This window comes from Astyanax mexicanus, chromosome 7 (assembly GCF_023375975.1).
Source record: "Astyanax mexicanus isolate ESR-SI-001 chromosome 7, AstMex3_surface, whole genome shotgun sequence".
Lineage (NCBI taxonomy): Eukaryota > Metazoa > Chordata > Actinopteri > Characiformes > Acestrorhamphidae > Astyanax > Astyanax mexicanus.
Genome location: NC_064414.1, coordinates 1,169,727 through 1,193,351, shown reverse-complemented (window position 1 = coordinate 1,193,351; position 23,625 = coordinate 1,169,727). Strand labels below are relative to the sequence as shown.

The 23,625-nt window shown below is 37.7% G+C and overlaps 1 protein-coding gene across 1 annotated transcript; it reads left to right on the top strand.

The window, feature by feature from the left end:
* Positions 1-356: 356 nt before the first annotated feature.
* Positions 357-19,424, top strand: zfand3 (zinc finger, AN1-type domain 3). The gene is made up of 6 exons (XM_049481276.1): positions 357-741; positions 9,343-9,383; positions 10,198-10,374; positions 12,113-12,178; positions 13,882-14,037; positions 17,754-19,424. The coding sequence occupies exons 1-6, from the start codon at positions 665-667 to the stop codon at positions 17,906-17,908; spliced, it is 672 nt and encodes a 223-aa protein (XP_049337233.1). The 5' UTR covers positions 357-664; the 3' UTR covers positions 17,909-19,424.
* Positions 19,425-23,625: the final 4,201 nt, after the last annotated feature.

The following is a 23,625-nucleotide window of genomic DNA, read 5'->3' as shown; positions in this document are numbered from 1 at the left end:
TGTTCATTTCCACCGTTTTGAGCCTTGTTTATGTAATTGACACCACTACCGTAGCTGTTGAAGATATCTGAGGGGCCATGGCCAGTTCCTTTCTGAAGCAGCAGCAGCTTCTGAATCACAAATCCCTTTTACAAACAAGGAATACAGCTCGGGCTGTACCAACTCAATCTAGGGGTGGCCACATAGTGTTTTGTGATTGGTATGCAGATCACAGTGAACTGTGTCGATTAAAAAGTGTGTATACTCTTAAAATATGGGTTTTCTGTATCGATTTTGTATGTATTTGCCATTTAAAGCGATATTACATTAGCTATAGAGTATCTGAAGTTTGTACAATACAGTGAAGACCCCCTTTCGAGGGTTGGTAGCGCTCTCACACTCCAGCTGATCGGCCTCGACTCCCGGTGCGGTCCGTCGGACTGTACGCGGTTATTAGCGTAAATTTTCTACTTTTATTCACGTTAAATACACAGAACCCCTACACACAGCGGCAGCTCGCCTTTTCGACGACGTGTTCTCTGTATGTTGCCTGTTTTGAACCGTGGATTACGCCGCGAAAGCTTTCCTGGGAAGCGTCGAGCTGAGGAATTTGTCCCCACAACAAGAAGGCCGCTAGCTCATCCCCGGTCTTTCCTAGGGCAGAGGCCGCCGCGTTCAGTCAGCGATGGGGGACACTGGGAGTGAACGAAGCAAGCCACCGAGTAACGTTATACCTCCGCGCTGCCCTTGCGGATTCTGGGGGTGAGTCTGGTTTATTTTAAGCTTTTTGTATTTTTGTACAAGTTGTTAATGTTTTAACTCTTACAACAGGGGTTAAATTTAGTTATATGAAACTTGAAGCTAAAAAATTCCAGTTAGCTGTTTAGCTAGCTCGTTAGCTAGCTAGCTATCTGGCTAGATAGCCGTTAGCGCCGGGGGCTAAGCTAATGCTAGCTACTGTCAATTTGCGCCCATTGTTGTTTGAGTAGGCCAGGATGGGGGTGGGGAAGGCTGCCTGCCTGTTTTTAGCTCAACACCTACCCCTTTTAACCCGTTTAAAATGTATTTAAAATGTCGAATGTTTCAGGTTTCATCCTGTATATGTGTAATAAAGCTCAGCACTGTCGTATTCTCGATAAATCTGCTTTATAATCGGCTTGCTCTGCTGTAGGAACATCAGGCTGTAAGTTGACAGGTTCTGTCGAGCTGAAGAAAAGAGCTTGGCTGGCTTTGTCGAGCATTAGATAGATAGGTTTGCTAGCTATTTTCGTCGCGTACAATAGAGAAACCCGAGTTTAACTCCTTCAATTTGAAACTTTTCGCTTAAAATAAGCCCTTGGCGAGGGTCTCTACCCCTTTATTTGCCCACTCAGACCGTCATTGATCAAAGAAGCTGTCAGTTACACAGGTGGTCCTTTGCGCAACGCTGTAAAGACCATCTAATACGGATGGGGGAGGGTAGCTAGACCGTTTGTAGGCTCTCGTTTGCTGCCCGTTTCTCTAAATATACTCAATTAAATACCTCATTTTGAGTGTAAAATTGGGAAAATGGCAGACCATGGCTTTGTTTTATATATTAGATTATTTGACTCACCTAAAAACCTTGCCACAGCTGTGGAATGTAGTCACCACAATGGCTATGTTAAGACTGGCAACTCATTACATTACATTACATTACATTGCATTACATTTGGTAGACGCTTTTATCTAAAGCGACTTACAATGAATAATTATCATTTAGCAATAGAGGACATAGAGGTTCAATGCAAAAAAACATTTTTAGTCAGGGCTTAAAGGAGGCCAAAGGGGACATAGTGGGATAGAAGAGGAAAAGAGGTTAGAACTTATTAGTTAGCTAGAGGTGTTAGGAGACTAAGTGCTCTTTGAAGAGCTCTGTCTTCAGGAGTTTATTAAAGATAGTGAGAGATTCTCCTGATCTGGTAGTAGAAGGTAGTTAGTTAGAGGTGTTAGGAGAGTAGGTGCTCTTTGAAGAGATATGTCTTCAGGAGTTTATTAAAGATAGTGAGAGATTCTCCTGATCTGGTAGTAGAAGGTAGTTAGTTAGAGGTGTTAGGAGAGTAGGTGCTCTTTGAAGAGATCTGTCTTCAGGAGTTTATTAAAGATAGTGAGAGATTCTCCTGATCTGGTAGTAGAAGGTAGTTAGTTAGAGGTGTTAGGAGAGTAAGTGCTCTTTGAAGAGCTCAGTCTTGAAGAGTGTTAAGGGCTGCTTGCTCAGTTCACACTTAAATTGGTCTCCAAAAGTCCCCAAATACAAAAGATTACACATTTATTCACTAAATATTCTGTACAATAAAAGGGCATTTAGGTCTGTTGTCTTGGTTTTTATTGTTTGTGAGTTCGTTAGTTAATTCGTGTTTAATTTCTGTTCATACCAGTCCAGTAAATGCAGTCACATGAACATTACATGCTGTTAGGGTAAATACAGTAACCCTAAACTTTAAACTTTCAGTCTTCGTATTTGCATAGTATTGTGAAAACTTCAGTGGTTTAGGGTTGTTGCACTGGTTAAAAAATGCACAAACAAGCAGTTTATGTTCATTTGTTTAAATAAATGTACATATAATTTACATGCAATTTACATGAGAACAGCTGTTGAAATTACATTGAGTTAGGTAAATTAGTTATTTTTCTAAGAGAAGCAGCAGAATCAGCCTCCAGTATATCATAAGAGTAGGATTAAGTTAGATAACACACACTGCTTAGTGGTCCTAAATGCATCCTCCAAACAGATGGTACAAAACGTGCAGACTTTCACAAAAGTTAAAATAATGTGTGTTGATTTTTAGAGTATAAATGCGTCCACATCCATCACAAAAAAAAAGAAAAACAGATTTTAGGTGTTCAGTTTACTTTCCAGGTGCCTGCACTATTTTCAGACATATCCTAGTTTAAATATTGACCTCTTGCAGATAGCTTTGGCAGATAAAGCATTTGGATGATTAAAATTAAATAGAAACTATTACTATTAAGTCCTTATGTTCAGTAGTAATAGGACATATGTTTTTTTTTCTTCCTCAATGTGCTTTTTGATTTCTTGTAGGCAATATGCTATATCCATTTTTTTGTGGATACTCCATTTAATGAATGCATTTAGTTATCATAAGTATCATATCGTAAACCCATTGCTGACACAGATAGTGATTCATCCAATACTTTTGGGATGAGATGGGGTGGTGACATTTAAAATCAGTACCTCAATAAAGCTTTGTCTGATAGAAAGCCTTTTCTGAACAGTAGAGACAGTTACTTCCAACATAAGCAGCATGAATTATGCTAATACCCTTTTTAATTTTGGAAGAATTGTTGAAAGAGTTTCAGTACTATTTTTACTTAATTTTTCATTAAAATCTTTATACTTAAAGATTAAATTTAAAAATGTTAGTCACAGCCCTAGTTGGCTGCCACTGCAAAATGAGTTTAGTTGAGCCCTGTATATTTTGTGTATAGTTCAAATATTGTGTGTAGTGTATTGAGATATTTGAGTGGAAAGAGCCGGGCAGCTCTGAGCCAGATTGCGGAGATGAGATTTAATTTTGATCATTACAGATTAGAGTTGCACGGTGTACCGAAGGTTCGATTCTTTTTCGATACTACGTCATCACAAACGATTCGGTTCTTTAGCGTTCGATGCTTTCGATACTGTATATAGCCCAGTCACTAGCTTCAAATGAGTCAAATTAGTAGGCGCGATTTGATTCAGTTCATAAGAAAACTGATTCACACCGCAGCAGTCGGTGTGGCAAGATTCAGATAAACTTAGTGTTCTGAACAAATGAATCGATTCACGCGCAAGCCAGCAGAGCAGCAGCGAGTGTAGGATGGCGACGGCTAAAATAACAGATGTCTCTCGTCCGCGACTTGTGGACAAAACGGGCGCGAGGAGTGAAGTGTGGGAAAATAGTCTAAGATGTAGGCATCTGTTTTTTATTGATATTTTTATTTTTAAATAAAATAACGAAAACTGAAAGTGAAACTAAACTACTTTATTAGCGCTGTTTTCACTCCCGCAGTTGTACAGCGGGGGGTGTTGTGCCGATTCTGTCGGATTCAGTAGCGGATTCGGCACAAGGGCGGCGGCACCTCGCGCTCCGCGGTGTTAGTTGTAAGCGCTCGCGCTAGCCGCAAAATACGACAGAAAACACTGAGGGAGCTGCAGAATTATGTATGGGACTAGAATATGAGCACGAGGAGATCAAAGAGAACCTTTACCTGTGAGTAGCTCACATCAGAACACGCAAATCTCTCTCTCTCTCACTCTTTCTCTGTGTCTCTCTCTCGCACGTGAACGCCTCCGCGTTTGACCTGCAGCACTGTGTTTAGCTGTTCTTAAAAATCATTTTAATTAAATAATAGTTCTATGCTTCTATGTTACAGTGTTATTTAACATAATTCTGATCATATTTCGCTCATTTAGCAGACAAGCACCCTGATCTCTACAAAGAGCTGAGAAGTCGACAGGTTAGTGGAGTTAGTCAAGATACACTCTGTAGCTTTACTAAGATTTACTAGCGACTGCTAGTAAATCACGTTAACATGGAGAGGAGTGTGCAGGAGTTTTGTTTTGGACCCGTGGTTTTCTCTATTTCTCCATTATCCCATTGGCTGTGAAACATGAACTCAAGATGTTCACGTTTTCGCGTTTCCATCGCAAATCTGTGGTCAGGCACGTAGCCTGCTTGCTCGTTACACTGAACATGGGCTTATTAAAAACGGTAAACAGTTGATTAATATAACGGAGCAGTGAGTGTTAAAATGAACATAACATTGTAATGTTCTTCTGTCTCTTTATTTTCCTTATTCAGAACTTAACTTCTGCACGCCCGTCAGGTTCACATAGTCAGGCTACCATTACCTCTGGTTTTAGTTTTAGTTTTTAGGAAGTGTTTAGATAATTATGTTATAGTTAAGGTTATAATAACGAAACTTGTTTTTTGTACAAATGTTTCATTTTAGAATAAAAACGTTTGCACCGATTGTTCAGTGTTCAATCCAGTTCAGTCAAAAATAAACATTTTATGTTCAGATATTTTTATTGTTTTTTTTTCTTCCAAGTATCGTTTTGGTATCGAGAATCGTGATACTACAGTTGGTATCGGTATCGAAGTCAAAATTTTGGTATCGTGACAACCCTATTACAGATACTCTCCTTTAAAAGGAGTCATACTATAAGGAAAAGGCAATCCAGTATATAATAAACAATTGTATTAAAATTGCACCAAAGACCTCTAAACCTCCATCAAATCAAGTCGTAAGGTGCGTAGAGATTCGCATCTCATTGCAGCATTGGTTCGTTGCAGGTTAACACTGTGATGCTGCAACTTAAAGTAAATGCAGCCTTATTGTTCCTTTAAAACATAAAGTGGTTTTAAGTTGGAGGGATTCCTTGACTGAAGACAGTGGAGATAGATACTCACCCTTAAGGAACCATGATAGACTTGTGGGAGTTCAAAATCCAGAAGGTCTTGTTTTTTATTAGTTCATTAGTTTTATTTAAGGTTTGTTGGGAACATTTAGAAACTCTACAGTGTTCAAAGCAGTGCTACTCCATGAACAAAGCTGAACCCCTGTATAATAAGTAGTGTATCCTCAAGCTTCTTCCACACAGTTTTCATAATTTACATGTTCTAAAGCCCTTGCAGTTCAGCAATTAAAACTGTCAGGCAGGAGCTCCATTACTTCACCACTGTGAGGATTCTTCCTGCACAGTTTGTGCACCTTCAGTGCCCCAATCACTCGGCTCTCCTGAAGAGTTGTGTAAAACTTGTGCAAGTCTTTAAGTCTCAGTCCTTAGAGCTTAACTCTGAGCTGATGTTTAAACTCCTCCTGGACCCCCTCCCCTCCTCCCCTCATTCTCTCCTCGGCTGCTTTCACCCCCCTAGAAGGTGAAGTTAGGTGTGCATGGCAGAGTCTTGATTGGGGCTCTCGCCTTCCTTCATAAGCCTTAATTGCGCCTGACATTTAACAGGAGATGTCAAATTAATCCTGTTCCTGCCTGTGTGTGCCCCCCGAGACCTTGATTGGCTGGGAGTGATGTGCCAAAGAAAAATGGAGAGAACTAGAAGTGAGGGAGTTCAATACTCTCTCTCTCTCTCACACACACACACTGTTTCACACAGACACCAAAACATGTTTACACCTCTCTCCACTCACCTGTCTGTCATGCTAGTCATGCTTTTTATTTTAGCTTTGGTTTTAAGCTGTGTGGTTGCTGTGGTTTGGCATTTTTCTTTTAATTTTATGTTTTTTTTTTTTTTTTTTTTAGCTGGTTCTTGTTTAGTGTTTTTTTTCCCAGATTATCTGAATGATTTGGGAACTATCCAAACATATTTATTCATACATTCTTCCATAACTTAATCAATGGGTTGTCTATACTGAGTGTCATCTTTACTGACTGTGTATTCCAACACTATATGTATCTATATCCATTTGTCATCCATACAGCCATGATCCATACTAATCGTCTATACCATCTGTCATTTATACCGTCATACATAACTTCATCACTATAGGCATCTGTAACATCCGTTATCTATATTGATGGTCACCCATATCGACTTCACACTGTCATTCTTACCATACTGGGCATCCATACCGACTGTCACCAGTTCCAGCAGTTGCCCATAACTTCAAACAACCATCCATACCAATCGTCTGACTGTCACTTAAACTATCCATACCGACTGTCCTCCATAATTTCATACAGTCATCCATATAAAGCGTCTATATCGACTGTTATCTGTACCATCCTTCATCCGTACAGTCATCCAAATGCCATAATTTGGACCCACTATCTTTTATACAGTTATCTGTACAATCATCCGTAACTTAATCCATACCAGTCAACATTTACACAGACTGTCACTTAAACCGCCATCAATAACTTCATCCATAGTTAGTTTTATGTCATCATTTACCATCTGTCATCAATACAGTCATCCAAAACTTTCACTTTACACCATCCAGACCAGAAACTTTATTCAAAGAAAATGAATTAAATAAAAATAACAAGTCAGGGGTTCTACGTCCAGATTCTGTAGCCTCTCCCACAATCAGAACCAAGTTGATTACTGCATTTCTTTGAGTGATAGGCTAATCTTAAAGCTATGTTCTATTTGTATATGCAGACCTTACATGCAAACTTAATTTTACTGATCTGCCTTTTGCGTTATTCTTCCCGAAAAAAATAAAATAAAAAATAAAATAAAAAATAACATGAGATCCACAGTAAAAGTTTCCAGTCTTTCTATGTTGAATATCAATAACAATATTATACCCTGAAATATCGTGCCATATCACCCACCACCTAATTATCACTGTTTTTAGCAAGAGAAAAATTCACACTCATCTCATTTCTCATTATATATCTACTAGAGACAGATTATATCTGTCTAGTATTCTGTTACAAATCTGATAAAATTGCTCTGTTGCAGAATCTGGCCAGTGTTATTTATTTTACTTTAATGCTGGATATATGGAGGATATATTTGGAGTGCATTATTATTATTAGTATCATGGCTAATAATTCTGGATCATTGACTTCGGTTACAAATCTGATAAAATTAGGGGTGTGCCATATCATATGCAATATTAAAATGTAATTTTATTTTTTTGCAGTAGTGTATTTTTGAGATATATATATATATTTTTTTTTTTTTTTTTTCAGTGTTTTGTCATATCGTCAAGAGTATCGTTATTGCGAAAATATCATGCAATATCGTGATGATATTATTATATGGCCATATCGCACAGCCCATTACATATTTAAAAGCTTCACACAAAACAGATGTCTGAATTAAAATCTGATAACAGCAGATTATTTGCATTTATTAATTATAAAACTAATTGGGAAAAAAATATTTCTTAAAAATATGACCACCTACAAGACTATTCTTTTCTTTGCTTTATTTGCATACAAAAACCTTTCAGGCACACCCTCACCTTATGAGCCGAGAGATCCAACACTGTGAAAAGCGTTGAGGTGAAGTACAAGTAGACTCCCACTGTGAGCCGCAGTTGAGAAATGTTGTGACATTTGATTATTGTGTTAATTTGTCACATTATGCATATTACATATTTCTGAGGATGTTGCGGACATCATTATCATGTAAACACAGACCAACTTTTTGTTTTGTTAGAGACTTTTAAGTGCTACCTTTTTAATATGCGTTATTTTTTTACCTATAAAATTCTCATCTCTCCCTGTGCCGCCATCCGCCTGCTTGATTGGGTGGTGATTATGATTACTGTTGATTGTGATGAGGACCGATTGTTGTTGTTTTCCCTATTTATCTGTGTCTTCCCCTTCGAGGGACTGAAATTAGAGAGAGGAAGAGACCCGATCACTTGCAGGAGTCCATGTGTGAAACGTCGAAACGGCAATCTGTCAATATTTTAACATATTGTAATCAATTTTGTTGTTATACTAAAGAATAAACTTTTTTTCTGAGTATATGTGTAGTCTGAGTGTATGAAAATCTCGATAAATCATAATTTTTTTTGTCAGTACTGTATTGTTGGGGGTTTTATATTTTTTTTTTCCTGTTTTTTAGGTGTTTTCACACTTTCCCATTGTTGTTGGTTTAGTTTTACACACAATGTAAAACATTCATTTAAAGATTTGCATCAGACGGTAGTTTAAATATCATATTTTCCATGTTTCCTTTCTAATGGAGAAGCAAAGCTGGGGGACATTTTCTTTTAAAGTCAAACAAGCGCTGGATGTTAATCTATCCAGATTTCTCTCCTGAAAACTGTTTATTTGGGAGAGTAAAGCGCTTCAGTTTATTTACAGTAAGCTATAAAAATATTGTCATTTAGAGAATATTGTCATTCATTGCAGAAAATAAGAAAAAGAAGCAGAGCTTTCAGACCTCAAATAATGCAAAGAAAACAAAGTTCATACTCATATCAAGTTTTAAGAGTTCAGAAATCAATATTTGGTGGAATAACCCTTTTAATCAGTTTTTTTTTTCGTGCATCTTGGCATCATGTTCTCCTTCACCAGTCTTACACACTGCTTTTGGATAACGTTACGCTATTCACTCCTGGTGCAAAAATTCAAGCAGTTCGGTTTGGTTTGGTTTGATGGTTTGTGACCTCTTGATTATATTCCAGAGGTTTTTCATATGGTTAAATCATTTTTAAGTGCTCTTTTTTCACAGAGCTGTACCACAATAAATATAGAGTATCAAGAAAATATATTATGATGTAATATTTGTATCGTATTACCCTGCCCTAGTGAAAAGTGAGTTCTGTTTACGGTACTTTAGGCCTAGTGATACCAGCTGCCGTGATGAAGACTAAAGTCCTGAACCAGAGTTTGCTTTCCTGTTCTTTCTTCAGGTCCAGCAAAACCATGAACCTCTGCTCCAAATGTTTTGCAGGTAAGCCTGTCTCTTCGTATGTTTGTTTGTTTTTTTTGGTTGCATTTTTTTTGTGCTGGTCTGTGTGTGTGTGTGTGTGTGTGTGTGTGTTGGAGTGTCACCCCTGATTATAGTAGCAGTAAAGTTAATAATTACATAATGATCTAATATCTAATAATGACAGCCCATTCATGTAATTATGTAGTAATTTGTAGTTATTGTTATTATTAATGATATTATTATTTTTTTTAGTAAATCATACTGTTTTAAAACGGTATAACAAGAACATTTAAACAGAATTGGCTAGAGGAGCTTCTTAAAGGGGCACTAAACTTCCTGTTTTTTGCTGACTCCACCCTCTGCTCATATTTGAAATAGGCTAAAAAAAATGGGAGGGGTAGTTTGAGAAAGGGGCATGTATCAGTTGGTGATGTATGGGTTTAGAGGAGGGGCAGGAGGGAGAGTTTGAACTCTGTTGTTGCTGTAGTGCCCCTGGTGGCAACTGTTAGAATGAATGCATAACCATGCAAAATCCATACTGTATGCTTGACATTGTAATAATTGTTATTTTAAATTTTTAAACATTTTTATCATTTTTATTAATTTTCATCATGTTTTTTTTTCCCCCAAAGGAGATGAGAATACTTATCGTTCTGTATTTAATTATTTAATAATTATAATTCAGTGTGAGTGTGTGTGTGTGAGAGAGAGAAAGAGAGCGAGAAAGAAGATAGAAGAGAGAACTCTTTCCCTCCTTACTTCTCTCAGCTTCCTTCACACTTCCTTCCATATGTAACGCCTAATTTCCACCCTCACCGTACTTTTTCTATATCAGACATCCAGAAGAAGCAACCCGACGAAGACTGCGCCTCAGAGCCCACCCCCAGCTCCAGCAATAGCCAATCAGCAGTCTTCTGTAACGAGACAAGCAGCAGTAGCCAAACCCTGTCCTCCACGCCAGTCGTCTCTGAGGGGCCTTCGACAGACGCCACGCCCCTCACCGCACAGGAAGGTGAGTATAAAACTGCTTTAGGAAGACATATGTGTGTTTTTTAGGAATAAACCGTGTGTCTGAGAACACCTGACAGCTTGATGCAGTGTGTGTGTGTTCCTTAAAATCATCATTTTGCAAAATGTTATAGGGGTGAAACGATTACTTGAGTAATTCGAGTAAATCGATTAAAAAAATGGATCGATTAATTTTCTGTGCCTCGAGGAATCGTTCAATTAATTTTAAAATGCAGAGCGCAGAATTTAGCGAGGACTTTTAATGTGAAATGCGCTTAACGTGACATCACCCACAAACAGGAAGCAGGAAGTGGAGGATGTGGAGGTTTTTAGAGCAGTGTTGGAGAAAAAGTCTTAAAAGATGTCCCTAAACGTTTGCTAAAATACACTGCCTGGCCAAAATAAAAGTCTCCACCTGGATGTAAGTGAGTAAATTGTTGTGTTGTTCTCCGGCTCTGCAACCCTGCACTGATTACCATTAACACACTCAGTATCTGTTTCTGTATTAGCCATAGCTCTATAGTTTGTGCCCATCACATTCTTATATTCATAAATTAGTACCTGTTATATTAGCCATAGTTCACATTAATTCTCTGTACTGTTTTTGTTCTGTTATTTGTTTGTTGTTTGTTTGTACTGAGCGGGTCGACCCGAGTAGGATGGGTTCCTCTGACTGAGTCTTGGTTCCTTCCAAGGTTTCTTCCTCTTAAAGGGAGTTTTTTCTTGCCACTGTGTCACCATAAAATTGGCATCTCTGTGGTGCTGCTCATAAGAGGTGTGGACCTGTTTTTCCTGTAAAGCGGCTTTGTGACAACCTTTGTTGTAAAAAGCGCTATATAAATAAAATTGAATTGAATTGAATTGAATTGAAGTAAATGATGTGTTGGTTGGTTGATGCTGCAGTTGGTCTGCAGGTTTAGGTTCAGTAACAGTATGTGCTGAAAGAATGAGGTCAGCTGACTACCTGAATATACTGAATATAGAGCAGCTTATTCTTCTATCAATGAATTAATTTTTCTTCATATTCCAAGATGAACAATATCAGGATTGATGGAGCTGGAATTGTGAAAGAGTTCAGGGTTCAGGGAGCATGAGATCATCATTTATCATTTTCACACATGGATTGATTGATTTTTCACCACAGAGTCCAGATCTTAACCTCATTGAGAATCTTTGGGATGTGCTGGATGGAGAAGAGCTGCTTTGTGCAGCGGTTGGTCAGACTCTACCATCATCAATGCTGCTGCTGCAAGATCTTGGAGAAAAATTAATAAATTAATCCAGAAACACTGGATTGAAATAAATCTTGTGACGTTGCAGAAGATTATTGGAGAAACAATGCTACAGTGAATGCAGCGTCACGCAATCAAAGATAAAGACGATCCAACCAAATATTAGAGTGTGTAACATTCTTTTTTTCTGAATAGAACAAAATGTGCAAAATTGGGATTAGTGATTAATACCAATCTGGGCATATTTGTTCACACACTTTTTATCTGGCACTCAAGTATTCTGTATAGTCAGTGCGTTTAGTGTCTTCTTTCATTGCTGGTTAATGTCTTCTATGGTACAGGTTGTCTCGATCCAAGGATGCTGCACACATCCTCCTTAAAGCTCCTAAGGGCAAATTCAGAAGAGATTTATATCAGTATTGTCAGCATTTTAGACCACTAATGACTGTTTAACATTTTCCTCTGGCTCTATCTCTCTTTTTTTTATCCTACATGTAATGGCACCTTCAGAAGCCTCGAGTACAGACACAGCCCGCGGCACGCTATCCACTCCCACAAAACGACCCTGTGAATCGGGTACGTCTGGCCACTGAGGGTTTCACACTCTTTTAAGGATGTTTGTGTGTTTTAAGTTTATGTTTATCTAACTGGAATATACAGGTGGGCACAGTATAAAGGTATTTATTTACACTTATTTATACTTTTGTATTGTGCTTTTTTTTCCTTAGTATAAAATTGGATTGGTATTATCAGTACATGATAGATCTGTCCCTTGTGAAAAGGAAGTACACTTATAGCATTAAAAGTATGTTAAAATTAGGTAAAGAATATTAAAAGTACATTTTCAATGAAAATACGTATTAAATATACTTTCTCTGTATTTTCATAAAACGTATTTTTAAGCAATATGCTTTAAATTATACGTTGTGTTGATAGAAAAAAAATATATAAAATATATCAACACAATGTATAATTTAAAGCATATTGCTTAAAAATACATTTTATGAAAATACAGAGAAATACAGCCATTAAAAACCTGGAAAAGTAAAGCATTTAAAAAATAGCAATTTCCAGGCCTGGATAAGTTTTGGAAAAGTCATGGAAATTTGCTCTACAAATGATTGTGTTTCTGATTATTGATGGAGGAAATCTATTTTGAGCTAATAAATACATCAATCAGCTCAGAGATAATTCAGTAATTTAACTCTACACAATACAGCTCTCAGGATCTGACCCACGTTTTATTATTAAACATTTTTATCAGATGAATTTTAGGCCTACTGTAATAAATTTGATTATAGTTTTATTTCTTAGGTTTTTGGTTTTATTGTCCATGTCTGAACTAATGTTTTACAAGTCGTATGGTCATGAAAATTTGCCATGAAGGCATGAAAAAGTCATTAAAAAAAATCCATGAAGTCATGAGCCGAGTCCATGAGGTCAAAACAACCATATCGCAGCTGTTTGCTTGCGAGGAATCATTGTCAGATTGTGGTTGCTCTTGTTTCTGCTGATATTCAAAGTTCAATACAAGGTCAGATGTTAATTGCAGTTCTTCAGTAATTGCAGGCTTCTATGATTAGGTAGTTGCCGACAGTGTTGTGTGATTCCGGTTAAATTATTATAATTGGAAATATAGATGACAGTACAAAAATAGCTTAGTCTTGAGAGTGAAGTGATATAATGAAGCAGATAGTCACGCCAGTATATAAGCATATAAGTTGCGTCTTCTGCTTTTTTTGTGTAATTATCATTTCTAGGCTTTACTTAAAAAAGATTTTGGCCACGTTAGGGTCAAGTAATACTACATTAATCACAGTTAAAAAAAAAAAAGAGAGAGACTGGTTTTATATGTGTAGAAAAAAAACACATGCTAGTTCTTAACCTGCTAGTGTCGGGGTATTGCTAGTGATAGGGTCGTTCTAATGCGATGGAGAAGAAAATAATATACCAGATTTTTCCGCACAATAAGACGCACTATCAATTTCCTGGTCTACGTTCAAAAATAAGGAACATAATGCGACACTAGTAAGGAACAGGGGTGTCGCCATGTTCTCCTTTTATTCTGTAACACTGTAATTCTTAAAGTCAAACGAGGGCTTCCGTTAATTTACAGTAAGCTTACAGTAAGATTTCCAGATTTCCACTAAGGCTGGGTGCTGCAGCATTAGCATTAGCAGCTAACAGTTAGCGGCTGATGCCGCCCGACAGCGATACACTAAGAAAGCCAATTTTTTGATTGGTTTGAAAAATATATTTACGTATATGTGTATACTCAGGTTCGGAGAGTGACGCATCCCCAGAGAAGCGGATGCGAGTTGGAGAGGCCTCTGAAGAGTCTCCGCGAGGGTCTAAGCAGAAGAACCGCCGGCGCTGCCATCGCTGCCAAACCAAACTTGAGCTCGTACAACAGGAGCTGGGATCCTGCCGCTGTGGTCAGTGTCGCCTGAATTCTCTTAACATCACTCACAGTCAATAAACGATAAGGCAAAAATATAAAATATAACATTACTCAGTGTCACTGATATCACAGTAATTAGATATTACTGACCAGATTTACGAGTGAGCAAGTGTGGATCTGTTAATTGGATGGTAGATACATTTTTAAGGACACGTATGCTACTTTTTGCTTAGTGGTAAATAGTAAATATAGCAAAATATAGGTTAATATAAAAATACATCAGTATGTGGATAGATGAAGAGTACAGACGAAACATTGTTTTTCTTTTGAAATCAAGAGTTTATTAAGAGTTTATTCAGTATTAAGAGTTTATCTTACTTTAACTGGAATTAGATTTTAGAGCATTTCTGTGAAGAATTGATCAGAGATGGGAAGATCAATGTATATTATAGGCTGATTTTCAGCAAAAATACACAATCGACCGTTCTGATTCAGAAGCTTAGGTTTTCCCTGCAGTGCTAACCTATAGAACATTTTTCAGCCCATTCAGTGAGTAGCAGAGCTAGCTAACCACACACACCACCAAGTGCTGCAGAAGTGCAGCAGCAGTCATAAAGTGTATCACGTATAGACTGTTTATCTCTGGTTAAGCAGCGATTTTCTACTGTTTCTAAAAGTGTGTACCCCTCTCGTCAACACCTGTCATAAGGCATAATGCTTTTTCTATTATATATATACATATATATAATACAATTTTATCTCATAAAGCACACACAGTTGTACATTTTGGATTTTGTATCGTCGTTACACTCTTTCATTCCAGTGAAACTATGAAATTACATTTTTGTCCTTGAGTTGAGTCCTTTAAAATAGAATGAAAAGTAAAAAATATATATTACAAAAAAAAAAACATATCGTGATGATATAGCATCGTGATAATGATGAATAGCAGGTATGGTGACGTAATAAATTGTCCTAAAAAATAACATAATGCATCTTCATAACACTCACTTATTGCTCATGCTCACCTTTATTTCCAAGCCCACGCAGCATCGATTTCCCATCTCTGGCTAAATCAGTTTCAAACTGGGACACTTCGAGAAGACAAGTTCTGCTGAAAACTCCAGAAAATAGAAAGAAAAAAACTTTTATACTGCTTTATTTTCCTCTTTTGAGATGCCTGGTTTTGTAGCAGCAGGTGAAAATACAATTATTAAGCTGGTGTGGTTAAACAAAATTGCTTGATTCACATTCACCATCATGTTTCGGTAGATGATGGTATTATCCTGTTAAATTACAAGCCCAAATCACCCCACCCATTTAACGTGGGTCTTATTGTTTCCTAGCAGTGGCAGGCATTGATTTAATAGCGGATCCCGCGGCTCTGCTAATACACTCAGACTGATCTTTTATCAGTTCAGGCCTGAGCGCAGATAATCTCGCTGTGCTATTTCCATTAAACGACTCTTATTGTTAGTCAGCTCTCTTCAAATGCCTGTTTTACCTTCATAATGCCTCTTCATTCTGCATCTTCATAAGAATGTGAGCGCCTGTGTGTGTGTGTGTGTGTGTGTGTGTGTGTGTGTGTGTGTGTGTGTATAAAGAGAATATACGAGGCTCTGTGCAAGTATGTGTGTGTGTGTGTGTGTGTGTGTGTGTGTGTGTGGGTTCTGCAGCAGCTCCAGCTGTAGGCTGTGCAGCTTTTAATTGTGATGCCTTAATTGACGCATGCTGAGCTTTTAATCATCCCTCACTCTCGTTAAGAACACCATGCGTATTAACGAATGCATTAAATTCTTTAACGAGCCAGCCCGTGTAACGAGTCTCACCGAGCTCTCACTCTCACTTATCTCATAGCGCCTTTTGGCATAGCAATACTCGGCACACGCTCCTACAGTACTGGATTCAGTGGCAGCTATGCACAATTAAGAAGCCATTTTCAGGTGCTTTCACCATCTGGAGTCACATTGTCGCAGTGGTGCCATGAGACTTTCTCACCAAAACCATTTTCTCACACACATGCACACACACTTTTCTATGCGAGTGAGTACAATGGCTTTCTCTCGTTTTTAATTAGTTTCACAAGTGAATGGAGGTAAATTAACACCAGTGCACTTTTACTGAGGACTACCACACACACAGATGTGTGCCTTTGGGGGTGGGATTGAATTAGAATTAGACTAGGGGCGTTTTCACACCTGTAGTTGGTTCATAGCATTGTCTTTTAGTTGGGTTTTTAGTTTGATCTGGTTTGATTGGGTTTAATCTGCATTGATTTGGTTCGGGTCGTATTGGGTTTAGAGAGGCATGACTTGGGGCTGGGCGTCATGGCTCTAAAATAATACCACAATATTTCAGGGTATTTTTGCAGTAATTATATTCGTGGCAATAAAAAATACGTTTCAAAAATATACTTTTTAAAAATTTTATTTAGTATAAATCTTAAGAATTTTATACACCGTAAATTGGTGTAAATATTGGTATACGAAATTAAAATCTACCTAAAAACTAAAGTGCAGCATATGTAGTTGTGGCATATAAACTGCAAAAAAAATATTAAACCAACATCAATACTAGTAATTGATACCAACGTCCGCTACACACATCTGCTACCGACATCCGATAACAGCGTCCGATACCAGCAATCAATAATAGTAATTGATACCGACATCCGATAACAGCATCCTATACCAGCAAATCAATACTAGTAATTGATACCTACATCCGGGACGACATCTGATACCGACATCCGATACCAGCAATTAATACTAGTAATTGGTACCAGCAATCGTTACTAGTAATTGATACCAACATCTGATACCGACATCCGATAACAGCGTCCGATAACAGCATCCGATACCAGTAATCAAAACTAGTAATTGATACCGACATCTGATAACAGCATCCTATACCAGCAATTAATACTAGTAATTGGTACCAGCAATCGTTACTAGTAATTGATACCAACATCTGATACCGACATCCGATAACAGCATCCTATACCAGCAAATCAATACTAGTAATTGATACCTACATCCGGGACGACATCTGATACCGACATCCGATACCAGCAATTAATACTAGTAATTGGTACCAGCAATCGTTACTAGTAATTGATACCAACATCTGATACCGACATCCGATAACAGCGTCCGATAACAGCATCCGATACCAGTAATCAAAACTAGTAATTGATACCGACATCCGATAACAGCATCCTATACCAGCAAATCAATACTAGTAATTGATACCTACATGCGGGACGACATCTGATACCGACATCCGATACCAGCAATTAATACTAGTAATTAATATCAGCAATCGATACTAGTAATTGATATCAGCAATCGATACTAGTAATTGATACCAGCAATCGATACTAGTAATTGATACCAACGTCTGATACCGGCATCCGAAACCGACATCTGATACCAAAAATCGATACCAGCAATCAATACTAGTAATTGACACCAACAATCGATATCGACATCCTAAACCGACCTCCGAAATCAACAACCGCTACCAACAACCAGCATCAAAATCAGATACCACTAATTGACACCAACACTCGATACCCCCTGCTTTTCCCATTTGCTCACTGTTTTTTCATTCTGAAAGGCAAATGTGGTCTAGCAAAACTAACAAAGCAATATCCATCAGCTCTACTGTGTAATTTTAATATGATCTAGATTCCTATATTTGCTTTAATATAAAGATGATGGAATTAATTATATACGTTCTGTGTTTCAGGATACGTGTTCTGTATGTTGCACCGGTTGCCGGAGCAGCACGACTGTCTGTTCGATCACCTGGGCCGCGGGAGAGAGGAGGCCGTGCTGAAGATGGTCAAGCTGGACCGCAAAGTGGGGCGGTCCTGCCAGCGCATCGGAGAGGAGTGCTCCTGAACACAAACACACCTGCACGCACACACACACACACACACACAACACACACACAGACACCCACATACACACACATCTGCAATGTGGACGAGGAGAACAGGAGGACTTAATTCACAGCAACAGCAACTCTCCACAGCCCCACTTCCTCCTCCTCCTCCTCCTCTTCCTGTCTTCAGACCAGTGGTGCTTCAGCCCTCAATGCAGCTCCTCCCCTCAGAACACTGCTGACTCCACCCTGAACTGTATAAGCCCCGCCTCTACCCTCCCTGCTCACCTAGCACTGTTTTAAACCTGCCTCCTTTCCCACCTGCGTGCACACCACATACACACCTGAATACACACACAAACGCACACCTACACACACATGTAGACACAAACACACACACTTATGGCTCTGATACCCCTCACAGCTGTCTTAAGCCCATTCCTAAGGACCTCGTTGGACGACCCTGCCCAGAATATGACCTCTCTGGAACCTCCGGAAAGAAACAGAAGGAAAGGAAAAACCTCACCTGCTCTTTTATGGCACCTGGGCACTCTGGATGCTGTCCATGACCTCTGACCTCTCAGCTACTCCAGCTCCTCAGCTCCCCCCTAGGCCATGGGAAGTCATAAATGTCATTTTAGCCTAAAATTACACCAGTGATAAAACTCAAACTTAGTAAAACTCAAATTAAAACATGAAAAAGAAAAAAAAAAAACTTCCTAGTAGAAGCTCTTAATTTTTGATATCAGCTATGCAATGTTTACTAGTAATAATATATATCAGATCTATAGATCAAAGCCAATTTGACTAGTCACATGACCAGGATCACATAATCCTGATGTAATTCGTGGGAGTTTGTATGTGTTGTTACCATTGGTTACCATGATTTTCCCCTTTTATCTTATTTAAAATTAATCTTTTTTTTTTTTATCTAGTAAATTCATAATTCAACTTAAATCTCACCAGAATTACTGTGCAGATTAAAATTGAATTATGAATTTACTTATATTAATTTATTTATCATAAATACGCATTTATGATATGTGCATTTAAGACGTGTTTAAATTCGCTGTCTAGTCTATTAAATTGATCTGGATACAATCTTGATATGGCAAAAAATCATTCATGGCCTTAGATATCACCAATTTTTTTTTCTCTATTATTAATAAAGTATTGATAAATAATCTAAACTTTTGCCAGAAAGTCAGAGTTTCAGTGAAGATCTGCTGAGTTTTTAATAGCATAAATGTAAGTATAGATGAATAGTGAGATTTCATGTAAATCAATGGTCATCCTGGTAATATGACTGGTCAATATTTTTATTTATTTATTTATTTTTTATTTTTTTTGAGAGACACCAAATATCTGGCAACCAGAATGTTTGTCTTATTTGTAGTAGTCAGCTGAAGAAGTTAAAAGAGAGAATGGCAGTTTCTTAAAATAAAAATAAATAAATAAAAAGGCAAGACAAAAATACATTATGCTATATAATTTTAGCAGTGGTGGAAAAAAAAAAAAAAAAAAAAAGCAAAATGATTGAAAACCTGCGAAAAACTGCATTTAAATATTTTTTTTTATATTGTTCGGTTTAGGTTATGGCCAGATATTTTAATTTCCGTGTATCCCAAGTCTTTTTAGATCTCTAGATCTGATATATATTATTAGTTCCAGTAAAGAGTTAATATCTGATATCTGTAATAAGAATTTCTACTAGTAAAACTCTATTTATACTGATTTGTGTTTTACTGCTAAAATCACTGGTGTCATTTTAGGCTCACATTCATCAGCTTTATGTTACGGTATATTTCTGTTCCTCTCAGTTGCAGGCTTTCCAAATACAGGTCAGTGTAGGTCAGGGGTCATCCCTAACACACAACCCCCTGCCTCGAGGTCACGAACCAACGTACCTGGGAAGGGGTGATCAGCCACGACCTTGAGCCTCTCCTCGACCCCTACCTTACACCTGAGGAACGTCTGTGGCTTTGGAGGACTGTTCTTAGAACTGCTGGAAGTGCTTTTATCCAACCCCACATCCCACATCCCACACCACCACCACAGCTACCACCCCGAGACACCCGATCGACCCCAGGGCAACACATCAAGTCGATTGAGGACGTCTGGGAGGTCCACCTTCCTCCTCCAAAAATACTACAGAAGGACAGACAGACAGTCGGCACAGTGGTCAACTTTTAAAGTTCACACCTGGACCTGTCACATACATGCTGTACACAAACCTGTACACTCACACACACACACACACACACACACCTACACACAGACAGTTGGGAGACTCGTTCGGTTCGGTGGTTCTGGTTCTGGTTCAGGTTCAGGTTCAGGTTGGGCTCCACGCGCTGGCTCTTCTCACGCGCTTACAGGAAGCAACTCTCGTTTTTTGAGGACACGTCGGTGCCTCGCTCTCCTTGGGTTTTTCCTTTTTCTTTTTCCTTTTTAATTCTGTTCTCTCATGTCATAAACACACACACACACACAAAACACTCACGGTACTGGTCCACTTGCCATTCGTCCTTGACTCATTGATTATTCGTAACCTGTCCCCTACTTTCATCAGAAAGATGCATCAGAATGAAGTCAGTTTAGAGACTTGCTTTAACACATTATTATTCATATGCATGAACAAATGTTCAGAATATCTTATATATGTCTATAAAAGTTTCACTTTTTTATTACTTTTTCAAGTCCAAAGTCCTGGAAAATCTTCTCAACTTCTGTGGATTTCATTTTCCAGCAGGACTTGGCACACTGCCCACACTGCCAACAGTACAGATTGGTCTAATATAATATCTAAATTTTCTGAGACGCTGAACATCATCAACAATAAAAGAAATGCCTAACGCCTAAAATAGATCGCTTTGTGTGTAATACATTTATATAATATTATGAGTTTCACATTTTCAACTGAATTACTGAAATAAAATAACTTTTCAATTACATTTTTTTTTTTTATTAAATTTTTTACAATTAAATATAGATGTACCTGTATTTGCCAGCCTTCGCTTTCCTAGTGATAGGGGTTAGTGGTTATTATTATTTTTTTAATATATATTTTTATTTAATTATGGCTAAAATCGCATACTCCCATAGGAAATGACTGGTCGCTTGTCTCTCTGTCGCTTGCTAGTGTAAAAGCAGGGTAGCTCATTTAAATTCGCAATGCATAATGGGTTGTGTTGTGGTAGATATGTGGCAAAAATTATCGAATACTTTTTTTTTTAGTCCTTTTTCTCCAAATTGTCGTTGCTGTCCAATGAAAAACACTTTAAATCATCTTCAAAACAGCAACTTTACAGGAGAGAGAAAAAAACCTTGTAAACTTTCAATGGAAGTCAATGTAAAAAGAGTTTATTTCAGGTCATTTGTAAGAGAAATTTTGGCACAGTGTGAGGGACAGTTTGTCTGTTCAAATTATGTAGTAAACTAAAAATGGACAAAAATGAAGATAAGTGTTTTTTTTTTAGGACAGCGACAATATGCACAAAGATGCATTGGAACAATAAAATGCGGTAAAAAAAAACGTTTACAGAGCAAAGACTGGGAGGAATCAGTTCGCCCAGTCTGTTTATAATGTTGCTTCACACCATTAAAATTTATTTCCTTAAATCTCAGCTCGATTTGTTGATTTACTACAAAATTTCCCCTATAAATCGCGTACTCACACAGGCATTGACTGGACCCCTGTCACTCTGTCACCTGCTAGTGTGAAGGAAATAGGAAAAAGTGTCGGAAAATATGGACGAAACGAAGAAACTAAATACAGCCTTAGAGTAGTAGGATGGTACGTCAAATGACCGTCAAACCAGATGATATTAAAAAAAAGCTAATAATGGCAGTATCTGGATTTCCAGACGTAGATTAGTATATGATTTATTACTTGCTTTACTCCTAGACTGATCTTTTTGTTCTTTTGTCATTGAAATGCATAGAAGAAAAGCGCAAGTGGACTGGTACCATCACCCCATCACACACATACACACACACACACACACACACACGCTCACGCTGTTTCATCTACATTTTCATTACGTATGTATACATATAAATATATAAATATATTGTTGGGTCAGTGCGCACAAGCAGCACAAGGACACTTGGCGAGCGGAATCAAGCGGTACCCATCAGACTGGGTTCATTTGGGATCAGGCCTCAGAGCATCGGTGGGTTGCCCCCAGGGTTTCATGGGAATTGTAGTTCAGGTCTGGATGAAACTCATTTAACGTCTGCAAACCGAAAACTACAAAACTACAGCTCCCATAAGATCCAGCTGATGTAATTTAGGGACGCTCTGCCTCCGGAAAACAGCAGCCGCTTTCTCCACGAGATTATCTGCCTGTCTTTCTTTCTTTCTCTTTCAATCCGTCAATCACTTCTATCTCTTTTTCATGGCAGCGTTTTAGGGCCACTGTTTAAAAAAAAAATAGAAAAAGTAGAATTTGAAAGACGAGTCGAGAATGAAGTTAAAATGTTTTAAGAATGTAGTTGTTTGATGTGATTTTTCTTGAATAAAGTCAAAAAGTAAAATTTAGTGAATGAAGTTATTAGTAAAATTATGCCATTTAAAGTAATGTTGTTGCTACCAGGAAAAGTCACAGGAATTAAACATTTCTTTTGGTAAACTGAAGTAAACGTATGAATACCAAATACTTAGTGTCCATTATTGTAACACGAGAAGCTGTGTTCATTTGTGGGAAATGGGACTTTCCTGGTAGTAATGCCAATTTATTATTGAAATATAAATATATTGTTTTTCTTAAAAATAAATATATATATTATGACTTTATTCTTGAAATGCCATTCTGTACGACTTTGTTCTTGAAATATTTCAAATTTATTCTCTAAATATTACTATTAAAATATTAGGACTTTTTGTCTTGAAATATTATGATTATATTGTAAAAATATTGAATTCTCATAATTTTATAACTTTATTTTCGAAATAATTTTTTTTTTTTTGACAGTGTACATAAAATTCTGCAGTACTTCTCCTCTCTATCTTCACCATCTCGTGTATCTTGTAGAGACGATCCCGGTCTCCTCCAGTCCCCCTGTGTCTCCAGGTCTCCTTCAGGACGTCTGTTTCTCGCTCTGCTTACGATGTTTCGGTCTTCCCTCTCTTTTTCACTCTCGTTCACACTCTTCTCGTTTCTTTAAAAAACTTGCGGTTGTTTGAGGGAGGTCCTGATTGGCTGCGAGGCAGAGCGCTAAATTTACCCATCGTTCTTTTCTCCTTTTTTTATTTTAAACGCTGTTTTTCCTTTTCCGTTGAGTTGTTGACGAGGAAGGGCAGAGCTGATGAAGAGAAGTGAATATCCTGTATCTTAAAAAGAAATCCTTATTTAACCTTCTTTGTGTTTCTGATTAACTCACATTAGCATAGAGCTGCATTTCTTTGCCCTTTTTAGGTTAACATTGTTAAAAAGGATAAAAAAAAAACAATATGGATAAGAGAGTAATTCTGTAGCCTTTCTTTCTTTGGGTTTTTTTGTTTTATTTTTTCCTTTCGTTCCTCTTTTTTTTGCTGCAAAAAAAGAATAAACTGGATTAGTGAAGCGTGTGGTTGATTTGTTTCTGGTGTTTATTAAATTATTTAATTTGGACACAGTGACTCTCATTTATAAAACAGAATAGTAGTTAGTATAGTAGTGTATGTGATCAAATATTAATCTCTTATCTTAAAGCATGATACCCCTTTAGTTTTAGTCTTTTCTCATATTCAGAG

Excerpts from the sequence above, each read along its gene's own strand:
- zfand3 (XM_049481276.1), top strand. The coding sequence starts at position 665 with ATGGGGGACACTGGGAGTGAACGAAGCAAGCCACCGAGTAACGTTATA. Across the intron at positions 742-9,342 it reads TGCCCTTGCGGATTCTGGGG|GTCCAGCAAAACCATGAACC; the intron begins GTGAGTCTGGTT and ends TTCTTTCTTCAG. Across the intron at positions 12,179-13,881 it reads AAAACGACCCTGTGAATCGG|GTTCGGAGAGTGACGCATCC; the intron begins GTACGTCTGGCC and ends GTGTATACTCAG.